The following is a 12,287-nucleotide window of genomic DNA, read 5'->3' on the forward strand; positions in this document are numbered from 1 at the left end:
TTCCCCCACCTCATCCTAGTTTCAAACTTTCAGCTTCACACTGTCCCCTTGACCTGTCCGGACTTGTCCGACCTGCCCAGCTCCTTTTCCACCTATCCACTCCACCCTCTCCTCCCTGACCTATCACCTTCATCTCCTCCCCCACTCACCTATTGTACTCTATGCTACTTTCTCCCCACCCCCACCCTCCTCTAGCTTATCTCTCCACGCTTCAGGCTCTCTGCCTTTATTCCTGATGACGGACTTTTGCCCGAAACGTTGACTTTGCTGCTCGTCGGATGCTGCCTGAATTGCTGTGCTCTTCCAGCACCACTGATCCAGATCCATGGACTGGGATATCTGGTTGGCATGGACAAATTGAACCGAAGGGTCTGTTTCCGTGCTGTGTATCTCTGTGACTCACTATCTGAACTCATATTAAATCATGTTCCCTCTCACCTGTATGTTCTACATTAGCTCCCAGTCAAACAATATCTTGATTTTAATCTTGTCCTTGTTTTTGAATTACTCTTTAGCTTCGTCCCTCAAACCTTCTGAGATACCAGCACTCCTGTAATTCTGACCTCTTGAACATTGCCAATTTTAATTACTCCACTGTTGGTTACCAGATCTTCAGTTAGCTCCACGCTAAGCTCTGAAATTCTCCATCCACTGTTTATCTCTGTATCTTGTATTCCTCTTTTAAACATTAAAATGCTTAACACTCTCTTAAAACCTGCCTTATTGAGCAAGGTTTTGATAATTTTACCTAATCTCACTTTATGTTGCTTGATTTCATATCTTATTATAATGCATTTTTTAATGGTAAAAATGATAATTTAAAGGTAACTTTTAAAAACATCCTGAGACATCTTTTACCATTAAACATGCTTATTAATTATAAGATGGTCTAGCAAATTGTCTCCATGGCAATTATTCAGCTGCTCTCTGTCCTAGCAATGCACCCAAACATAATATTTGTGTTTTGTATGGTTTCATTCCCTGGATGTTGTCTTTCAATATTGGGCTGACACTGATACTTATGTTCTTGTATAGCAAGTGTGTGGTGTACACATGCCCAGAATTGCCCAAATGCAAATGCATTATAGTGCATTCCTTCACATGGACATTTTATATTAGGAGTTTGGAGTGGCCTACATTCTTGACCTATTTAACTTTCAAACAAAAGTCTTACAAATCTAGAGTTTTGGCCATTTATCTTAATTTGACAAGCTATACCCTAGATAGTATTTTGTACCTTCAGTATTGATTACAAAGAAGAACGGAACAATTTTCTCCCACAGTCACTAAATGTTGAAAGAATTTTCTCTGTTCCCTCAGATTACAAATACTGTGGTGCAATAATGAGACTTAATGGCTACATCAACAACAGAACCAACCCTGTTTCCATGGCAATTATCCAGCTGGCCCTCCTTGTTTCCACCGGCTTCAGTCAAGCACTGCATCAAACTGTGAATCCCTTGATAGAGAACTCCCCGTTCACTGCTCTGTGGAATGCACCCGTCGAACTATGTGAGAGCAAGTTTGATGTTGCGATAGATCTAAGCCTTTTTGAAGTCATCGGTAGCCCTTTAGAAACAGCGACAGGACAGCCCATCACGATATTCTACCACAATAGGCTTGGTTATTATCCATACTATGACGAGGTAACTGGAGAGTCATTCAATGGTGGTATCCCCCAGCTGGCACCCTTTGATCTTCACTATGCAAAGGCAGCTGAAGATTTTCAGTATTACATTCCTTTAAAAGAGCTTCCTGGAATTGCAATAATAAACTGGGAAAACTGGAGGCCTCAGTGGATAAGAAACTGGGACCAGAAAGATATTTACAGGACAAAATCAATCGAGTTGGTTAAGCAACGAAACCAGTTGTTAAACATGAGTGAGATAATTGCGATTGCCAAGAAGCAATTTGAAGAGCAGGCAAAGAACTTAATGTTAAAAACTTTAAAATTAGGCAAGTCATTAAGACCGAATCACTTCTGGGGATATTACTTGTACCCGGAGTGTTACAACTATAACTACAAGGACAATAATAGTAACTACTCAGGGAGTTGTCCTGATATTGAAATAGATAGAAATAATGAGCTTCTCTGGCTGTGGAATGAAAGCACAGCACTGTTTCCATCCATCTACCTGCAGACAATGCTCCGAGCTTCAGTCAATGCTGCTAAGTTTGTACGGCACCGGATTCAGGAAGCAAAGCGAGTTGCATTGCTTTCCAGTCAGGAGTATTCACCACCTTTGTACATCTACACGCGGCCCGTTTTCACCAATGCTGCCAATGAATACCTATCTGAGGTAAATTACATCAGACTAACAAGAAATAAAACTTCCATTATTTGCCAAAGTAATTTAAAAAAGATTGACAATTTCTTGCAGTTTTTGACTGTTACAATCAGAATAAAACATGAAAATTTTGGAATTGTGCAATGCAATGTCAATTGATTCTACTCATATGGAGTTATTTTCTTCAAGTTGACTGTAAAATTTATTGTTTTACTTCAAACTTTCTCCTTTGCAGATTGACCTTGTCCATACCATTGGGGAGAGTGCGGCTCTGGGAACAGCTGGGTTTGTGTTGTGGGGCAGTTTGAGTATGACTAAAACAGAGGTAAATATGTTTGATATTTACCCATTTATGTGATGAATATATTGTCATAGTGTACTTATTTGGATTTGTTGAAGCCTGCTCTCTGTACTTTTATTACCGAGTCACTGCAGTACCTGGGGTGAAACCAAGTAAGACAAAATGTTGTCGCTTCAAGTTTGATCTACAGCAATGAGATAAGTGACATTTGGCAAAGCAGAGGTGGGATGCTTTAATTGATCCTTGTTTGGATGGTGTAAAACAAATTCAGCCAAGATTTATATCAGTCTTCCTCACTGGAAGCATACACATGGTGTTGGTTTGGAAGAGGTGCAGAGATCACTTAGATTAGTTCAATGTGGTTTCTCATACCTCTTTAAAAAGCCTCATGGTTGCTTAGTAGTTAGCACTGCTGCCTTCCAGCGCCAGGTCCTGCATTCAGTTCAACCCTCAGGTGACTATCTGCATGGGCTTCCTCTGGGTGCTCTGGTTTCCTCCCACAGTCGGGAAAAGCAGGGTTAAAAGTGATGGGGTGGGCCTAAGTGGGATGCATTTCAGAGAGTCGTTGTGAACTCAATGGGCTGAGTGGCCTGCTTCCACACGGTAGGGATTCTATGAAATTACCCAAACCCTTTGTTGCTCATGCTTTAGTGATGTTCCCAACAGGCTAGACTGGGACACTGAGGTAATGAATAAAATCAAATTATGTATGATCAAACAAAACATTGCCCTTATTGAAATCTAATAGCTATGCTCAATTGAACTGATGAAAATCTGGTAGAGTGGGTTTTCCTACTCCCTCAGGATTCAAGAGTGGGCATGATGACTCAATTAGAGTCATAGAATCCCTACAGTGTAGAAACAGGCTATTTGGCCTAACAAGTCCACACTGAGTCTCCAAAGCATGTCCCACCCAGACTCATTCCCTTACCCTATTACTTTGTGTTAGAAATTCTGGAAAGTGTGAAAATAGATAAATCCCCAGGCCAGATGGGATCTATCCTAGGATTCTCTGGGAAGTCAGGGAGGAGATTGCTGAGCCTTTGGCTTTAATCTTTATGTCATCATTGGCTACAGGAATAGTACTAGAAGACTGGAGGATAGCAAATGTTGTTCCGTTGTTCAAGAAGGGGAGTGGAGACAATCCTGGTAATTATAGACCAGCGAGCCTTACTTCAGTTATAGGTAAAGTGTTGGAAAGGGTTATAAGAGATAGGATTTATAATCATCTTGGTAGGAATAAGGATAGTCAGCATGGTTTTGTGAAGGGTAGATCGTGCCTCACAAATCTTATTGAGTTCTTTGAGAAGGTGTCCAAACAGGTGCATAAGTGTAAAGCGATTGATGTGTATATGGATTTCAGTAAGACGTTTGTTAGGTTCCCCATGGTAAGCTACTGCACAAAATACAGAGGCATGGGATTGAGGGTGATTTAGTGGTTTGGATCAGAAATTGGCTCACTCAAAGAAGACAGAGGGTAGTGGTTGATGGGAAATGTTCATCCTGGAGTTCAGCATCTGTTTTGGGTCCACTGCTGTTTGTCATTTTCATAAACTGCTTGGATGAGGGATAATTGTAAATTTGCAGATGACACTAAGGTCAGTGGAGTTGTGGATAGTGCCGAAGAATATTGTAGGTTACAGAGGGACATAGATAAGCTGCAGAGCTAGGCTGAGAGGTGGCAAATGGAGTTTAATGCAGAAAAGTGTGAGGTGATTCACTTTGGAAGGAATAACAGGAAAAAAGAGTACTGGGCGAATGGTAAGATTCTTGGTAGTGTAGATGAGCAAAGAGATCTCAGTGTCCATGTACATAGATCTCTCAAAGTTGCCACCCAGTTGATAGGGTTGTTAAGAAGGCATATGATATGTTAGCTTTCATTAGTCGAGGGATTGGGTTTCAGAACCATGAGGCCATGCTGCAGCTGTACAAAACTCTGGTGTGGCCACATTTGGAGTATTGCGTGCAGTTCTGGTCGGCACAGGATAGGAAGGATGTGAAAGCATTAGAAAGGGTGCAGAGGAGATTTACTAGGATTTTGCCTGGAATAGAGGGAAGGTCTTATGAGGAAAGGTTCAGGGACTTGAGGCTGTTTTCATTAGAGAGAAGAAGATTGAGAGGTGACTTAATAGAGACATACAAGATGATCAGAGGATTAGATAGGGTGGACAGTGAGAGCCTTTTTCCTTGGATGATGATGGCTAGCATGAGGGGCCATAGCTTTAAATTGAGGTGTGATAAATATAGGACAGATATCAGAGGGAGTTTCTTTACTTAGAAAGTAGTAGAGGCATGGATCACATGGCCTACAACAGTTATAGACTCGCCAACTAAATGGTCATTGGATAGGCATATGAACAAGAATGGAACAGTGTAGGTTAGATGGGCTTCAGATTGGTTTCATAGGTTGGCGTAACATCAAGGGCCGAAGGGCCTGTACTGGTCTATGTTTACATTTCTCCTACCTAATGCACATAACCTACAAATCTCTGCACACTATGGGCAATTTAGCATGGCCAATTCACTGACCTGCACATCTTTGGATTATGGGAGGAAACCGGAGCACCCAGAGGAAACCCATGCAGACATGGAGAGAATGTGCAAACTCCACAGAGATAGTCGCCCGAGGATGGAATTGAACCTGGGTCCCTGGCGCTGTGAGGCAGCATTGCTAGCCACTGAGCCACTGTGCTGACCATAATTGGGTAAAAGTCCAAAAATGTGAGTCTGACTGTAGCAATAAATTTTGTATTTAAGTCCTCCCTCCTTCCAAGAGGAAATTATTTCCTTGTTTTCAGGTGACAAGAAGCCTAATTGTATGCATTTGCTTTTCTTTAATTGCACGACTCTTTGGAAATTAACTTGCCTTCCCAATTAACTTCTGACCAACTTCAGAAACCTGACTGGATAGACCCAAAATGCACCTGTTGGCGTTGGCCTTCGGCTTCCAGTCCAGGACAGTCCGCAGTTTTGGCTGTATTTAATGAAACTTCAATATTCTATGTCTTCACTTTTGCTGTGACCTTGACAACTGCAATAGACAATTTGTGACAGAAAGGGCCATTTAAAACAGAAGGCAAGCAGGGAGCTTGTGATAGAGAGGGACATTTTAGTGCAGGAGGCAAGGCTCTCGCATGCGACCAAAGAAATGAATTAAGTATCAATTTGAAAAATTGAAAGTCCATCTGGTTGAAGGACACAGTACTGCACCAATTAGGCTGGAAGAACACAGGAAATCAGGAGGTGGAGAAGTCAACATTTCAGATGTAACCCTTCTTCAGGAGTACACGGTGACTCAGTGGTTAACACTGCTGCCTCAGCACCAGGGACCCAGGTTCAATTCCATCTTCGAGCAACTATTGAGTTTGCCTGTTCTCCCTGTGTGTGGGTGGGCTTCTTCTGGGTGCTGTGGTTTTCTCCCACAGTCCAAAATGTGCAGGTTAGGTGGATTGGCCATGCTAAATTGCCCATAGTGTCCTGGGATGTGTAGGATGGGTGGATTAGCCATGGAAAGTGTACAGTTACAGGGATGGGGTTGGGTCTGGGTGGGATGCTTTTTGTTGGGTCAATATCAACATGATGGGCCAAATGGCCTGCTTCCATGCCATAGGGGTTCTATGAATTCTAAGTACGTCTGGTTGAAAGGCATAGTGCTGCATCAATGTGGGATCTGGTGTGTAAAACTGTAAATAAATACAGTACAACCACATGAAGAGCAAGGTGATTTGTGAATGGGAATCTGTAATGGGAGGAGGGTGGACTCCAGTCAGTCTATGAGCCAGGCCATTTCTAGTCCTCGGATTGGTCAGGATCAGTCAAGAGTTTGGTCTAAATCTTGGAGACCAGTTCCCTTTCAGTCACTGCAGCAAATGCAAATTCTAAAGCTCAAAGGTTTGAATTGAAAATCAATTGTAAAATGAACTTTCAATGTCAACAAAGCAGCACTCACAGTGGGAGGTGTAAATTGCTTTTGTTTTAAAGGGGTGAAGTTCATAGTTAGAATGTGAAGCAACCTAAAAAGCTTTTCCTGTAATTGAGAAATTATTCACCCCAATCACCTTGCTTTAGTTCCCACTTCATAAACTGAGACTTGCCAGCTCTGAGTATTTATGGCATTGAGTACAGGAGTTGGCAGACCACGTTGCAGCTGAACAGGACATTGGTTAGGCCACTTTTGGAATATTGTGCGCAATTCTGGTCTCCCTCCAAAAGAAGGATGTTGTGAAACTTGCAATGGGTTCAGAAAAGATTCACAAGGATGTTGCCAGGGTTGGAGGGTTTGGGTTATGGGGATAGGCTGGGCTGTTTTCCTTGGAGAGTCAGAGGCTGAGGGGTGACCTTATACAGATTTATCAAATCATGAGGGGCATGGGTAGGATAAATAAACAAGGTCTTTTCCCTGGAATGGGGGAGTCCAGAACTAGAGGGCATAGGTTTAGGGTGAGAGGGGAAAGCTATAAAAGGGAACTAAGTGGCAACTTTTTCATGCAGAGGGTGGTGCTTGTATGCAACGAGCTGCCAGAGGAAGTGGTGGAGGCTGGTACAACTGCAACATTTAAAAGGCAGCTGGATGGGTATATGATAGGAGGGGTTTAGAGGGATATGGGCCAAGTGCTGGCAAATGAGACTGGATTAATTTAGGATATCTGGTTAGCATGGACGAGTTGGACCGACGAGTCTGTTTCCGTGCTGTACATCTCTATGACTCTATGAGCTGCCTGTGCAGTGGTGGAGTTAGACTAAGTGATCCCACTGTGAGTATGAGGTACCAAAGAGAGGATGGTGCCTCTCACCTTTAAGAGAGTGTAGGAGATCACTCACTTTCTTCCTGCACTGCCTTGTGTTCCCTTTTGCCTGGACCATCAACACTGATCTGCATGGTGATCCCAAGCCGATAGGTCTGTTAGGATAGTGTCCTGGTGCTGCCTGCTAGCAACAGAATGCCCCTCCTGTCAGTGATTCTATCCAAGGGCCACTGTAATGAAGCATCACTGACATTTCTGATTCTTTGGAGGTATTTCTTCTGGACTGCTTCTGGCTGGCAGTGATTGTAATGGTGTTCAGCTGGCCTTCCAATATGGCAAAAGAACCTATAACCCTGGAAGGAGCATGAACTTGCTCCTGGCCTGCTGCATGGGATTCACCAGGTTGCTTGTGCAACATCACGCTTGCGTAGAAAATGTGGTGAAAAGTGTGTAATCGCGTGAGAAAACTTACCTCATCGTTGGCTGATATATTGCCATCTGAGATGCTTGCTACCATCCTTAACTCCAAAATGGAAAATCTCAGTGATACAAAAGGTCACACTTTTCCAATACACAGAATAGACTTTAATCTGAATTGGCTACTCCAGTATCTGGCTGGAAAATCTTTGCTTCCTCAAGATAAATCACCTCCAGTTTTGCTGCAAGCCAACCTGCAAACAGAGAGATCTGCCCCACGAATGCTCATCATGACCTAGATCCTGGGCAGTGCTACTGTCTGCAGGTTCAACTGCAGAAAATAATGGCTCCAGAATCCCTTGTACATCTGGTTTTTTGAATTAAACACCCCAACAACCACTTTGGAAGTTGCTGTTAAAGTCTTATTTGTTAATAATGTGGCTCAATTTGATACTCAATTTGATTGGATCTGTCCATGGATGCACATGCTTTAAGCAGTGGTGTGTTTTAAAATCTTACCTTTGAAATAGACTAAGCTTTTATCATCATTGTCTTTGCTTCAAGATCCAAGGCTCTTCATAACTCTCTGAAAGTGTCTTGTTCCTTTCTTTCCCATACTCTGATCCACAATCCTTCTTTAAAATACGGTAAGTTATTGTAATTAATTGAAATTATTAAAAAAAACCTTTAACTCCTGATTATTGTTTATTTTTTCAAGTTTTGCATTAGTTTTTCTAATCGCCTATCAATTGCTTGCTGGTTGCTTATTATGACACTAGTGTTAACTGTTCACTTGCGTTAACGTGGCAACACAGGGTGGCTCAGTGGTTAGCACTGTTGCCTCAAACTCCCAGGGATCTGAGTTTGATTCTCAACTCAGGAGACTGTGCAAACTCCCCACAGCCAATCTTCCCATGTCTGTGTGGGTTTCCTCCCAGAGGTGGGCAGGTTAGGTGGATTGGATATGGGAAATGCAGGGTTAGAGTGTGGGCGTGGGATGGTCTTTTGAGGGTTGGTGTGGCTTTGATGAGCTGAATGGCCAGCTTCTACATTGTCGGGATTCTATGATTCAACGCAATCTGGCTTCTTTACTTTGTCAGATGTTCAGTATAGTTATACTAAAATAGCCAATTTAACTAAACTGAACATCTAAAAAGCAGGTTTCCTTATGATGGATGATGACCGTGAAAGCTCAATAATTAAGGAAATACGAAATGAGCAAGTCACCAGTGAGCTGCCAGATTCAGTGTAACTCAAATCTATGATCGGGATTCACTTAAATTAAAATAGTTTAAAGGCAGAAGTTCATACATCTTTTATTTTCTAAGTTTTCATCAGAGTGGATTACATGTTACAGAACTTTGCCCAATTGAACCCAATTGATCTTGCAATCCATTCCATCATCTATGTCAAGGCAGTAACATTGTGATGTACCCTGCAGCCTATGTACAGAACAACACAAGGTGTTGGCTTTTTCTCTTTGTTAAATTACGTTATATAAGCTCAGCATTGGTACTTATTGATCTAGACATGGATGTCATTAATGTTTTATTCTACCAGCATATTATATCTTGGATTTTTGTCAGAAAATAAATCTGAGTTGAGCCATTTCCTTTTACCTCTGGAAATATTGCCTCTGAGTTTCAAGGTTCTGGGTTCAAGACCCACCTCAGAACTTGAATGCCAAAATCCAAGCAGACCCACTGTGAAGTGCTGCGCTATTAGAGGTGCCTTCCCTCACATTAGAGTGACGTCTGTCTGCTTGGGTGAATGTGCCACAAGGGGACAACCGGAATGTATTTAGTGGTATCATCATGCTGGAGGTGGCCAAAATGGTGGCATAGATGATCCTTTGAATGTGAAGACTGTTCGGGTGGAAAGTGAGGATAAGGAGAACCTTTTGTGACCATGAAAGCGAGGGAAAGGGTGAGCACAGAAGTGTGGAAAATTTTGTCGAACCTGGCTGAGGATCCTATCACCATAGTGTGGGGGAATCTTTGGTTGGGGCTAAAGGAAGACATGGCAGAAACATCATTACAAAAGGTGGCACAGATGCAGTGGAGATGGAGAAAGTAGGAAAATTAATGAAGTCCTTACAGGAAGCATGGTGTGAGGAAATGTAGTCAAGGTAGATGTGGGTGTCAGTGAGTGTACTATGGATATTAGAGGGCAACTTATTCATGGAAAAAGGAATAGAGAAGTCAAGAAAGAAAGAGTCAGAGATGGACCAGGTGAAGGTGAGAGAGGCGTGGAAATTCAAAGCAAAGTGTTTAATTATATGTTTGTTTTGGAATGTAATTAATTCTCATGGTGAAGGAAGGTTCTTCCAGCTGTGAGGCTGTCTGCCATTTACACTAAAAAGATGCAGTTTATACACAATGAGAAATTCTGTGTGTGTTAAGAATGTACAATTACAAGAAGCAACTTCAGTGTTCATGAAAATTTTAGGTAAAGCTGAGGTCTGCATAAAATAATAATGACACTACTCGTAAACGCAAAATACAGCCTTTCAGAGAAATGTGATCGTGATATTGTGCAATATCTAATTTTAAAATGTACTTGAAACTAGCCAGTCTCTCCAGACTGAGGGGAAAAAAATCAACATTAAAATATATGTTTTGCACAATTGTTTGGATCATTATCTCCTAGCTGAATGAATCACAAAAAAATAAATTCCAATTCTAATTAATATATTCACAGAAAACCCATCAGAATTTTTTTGTTCAGCTAGAATACTTTTGGGTAGGAGTTAGTCTACTGCTAGAAGTTGAAGATTAAAAAGAAGCTTTGCATAAATTACTTGAAACATATACAGAGACATAATGAGAATTTCAATAAAACCATTCATCAGATAACTTATGTTTATATCATAGGCACTGTAATATGGTTTGTGTCAAGAATGTTTTTACTTGCCCTTCATTATAGAAGCAAACCATATTTAAAATCAAAGAAAACCTTGATTTGGAGGCAGAAATCTGCAAACAATTTATTGATCTTAAACATCTGGGGAATTAATAAACAGCTATAAGTTAACCTTGATTCTCACATCTTTGGAAAGGTACTTTAAGGGAATAATATAGGTCAATAGATGAACCTCATAACTGTGGTCAGATGGCAGACTAGATGTGCATAGTAGCAAAAGGGTATACCTGTATTTTACTAACTATTTATTGTGTATCTGTAGTATATAAATGTTAGACTTGGGAGAAGCATTTTGTAACTCTGTGGTTGTATTTTACAGAATGTGTGTTTGGAGGTTGCCAACTATGTAAAGGAAGTCTTGAATCCTTATATTCTTAACGTGACATCTGCGGCGAAGCTCTGCAGTAAAATACTGTGTCAGAAGAAAGGACGATGTGTGCGAAAGAACTGGGACTCCCCCGATTATCTGCACTTGAACCCTGCAAGCTTCAGAATCAGTCAAAGTGACAATGGATACACAGTCATGGGACGAGCTTCCTTTGAAGATATTCTCTTCTTGGCAGAAGCGTTTACTTGCCAGTGTTACGCAGGGCAGAAATGTGAGCCTGCCAGTGATATTGTGAACCATATCACTGAATTGGATACCTGTGTTAATCCTTATAATTGTATCAACTTCAATCCTTATACAAAACCATCCACCAAATCAAACATTATTGATCCAACTTCAATCCAAGCAACCTCTGCGACCTTTTCCAAAAATTCTGCTTCTTCTATGTGTGTTCCTGTATATTCCTCTTCAGCTACTATAATTTTTAGTGTACTTTACAAAATTCATCAAATGTGATTTTGTTTTTAGATGTGTGCTCAATTCTGTTCAACTTTAATTACTAAGCACCTCGAACTTGGATTCTCACATGGAATGCTCGACTGTGACCTGTTAGAATAGTTCATTTAATGTATAAATGTTAATGTTCCTATTCTTGGATATTACAGGATATCCTGTCCTTCAAATGATTGGTCAACTTGATAACTCAGCCTTTTGAGTGTATCACTCTGAAGTAAAGTGTTGCATGTTTGTTTGCTTGTGGACCATGTCAGTCAAGATCATTGTTTTAGCTGGGTGAGTTCTGTCAGTGCACAAGGAGCACACTGAATAGATCCCTACCAAAGGGGTTATGATTCAAAAATGTGACCAATCTCTGTGGACAATGGTTTATGAACATATCTGTGATGTATCACAGAGACTAAAGTTGGCTTTTTGAGGGCACATTTATAACATGACGCAACACATTGTCTAACTGGAAATCAACTTCTGAGGACCTGTGTAATCCTAAATTCTTCTTGTACCCTCAGAGAGAGAGAGAGAGAGCTGCCATTCAGAGGTTGGGAGTTGCTTCATCACAAGGTAGGAAGGAAATATCCGCTTGAGTTTTACAAAGAGGGAGAAAATGTCTGGGAAAGAAAACCCCTTTACTTCTCTCTACTGACTGTAAGCCCTTCCTTCCCCAAATTGTGTTTGTTACTGTGAAATCTGTTTCTAGTTGAACAGTACATTATGCTGCAAGTATCAGCTGGTCGAAGCATGATGTACTTGTGGGTTCAAGTCCTACTCCA

The 12,287-nt window shown here is 41.3% G+C and overlaps 1 protein-coding gene across 2 annotated transcripts in view; it reads left to right on the forward strand.

Moving 5' to 3' along the window:
* LOC122559370 (hyaluronidase PH-20-like) overlaps positions 1-11,759 on the forward strand; it is a 17,606-nt gene extending 5,847 nt beyond the window's left edge. For both annotated transcript variants that reach the window (XM_043708818.1, XM_043708817.1), the window contains 3 exons: positions 1,321-2,300; positions 2,524-2,613; positions 10,993-11,759. In XM_043708818.1, coding sequence (XP_043564753.1) covers positions 1,344-2,300; positions 2,524-2,613; positions 10,993-11,517 — 1,572 coding nt within the window. In that variant the 5' untranslated portion in view covers positions 1,321-1,343 and the 3' untranslated portion in view covers positions 11,518-11,759. The remainder of the gene's footprint in view (positions 1-1,320; positions 2,301-2,523; positions 2,614-10,992) is intronic.
* The last annotated feature ends 528 nt before the right edge of the window (positions 11,760-12,287 follow it).

Source organism: Chiloscyllium plagiosum, chromosome 19 (assembly GCF_004010195.1).
Source record: "Chiloscyllium plagiosum isolate BGI_BamShark_2017 chromosome 19, ASM401019v2, whole genome shotgun sequence".
Lineage (NCBI taxonomy): Eukaryota > Metazoa > Chordata > Chondrichthyes > Orectolobiformes > Hemiscylliidae > Chiloscyllium > Chiloscyllium plagiosum.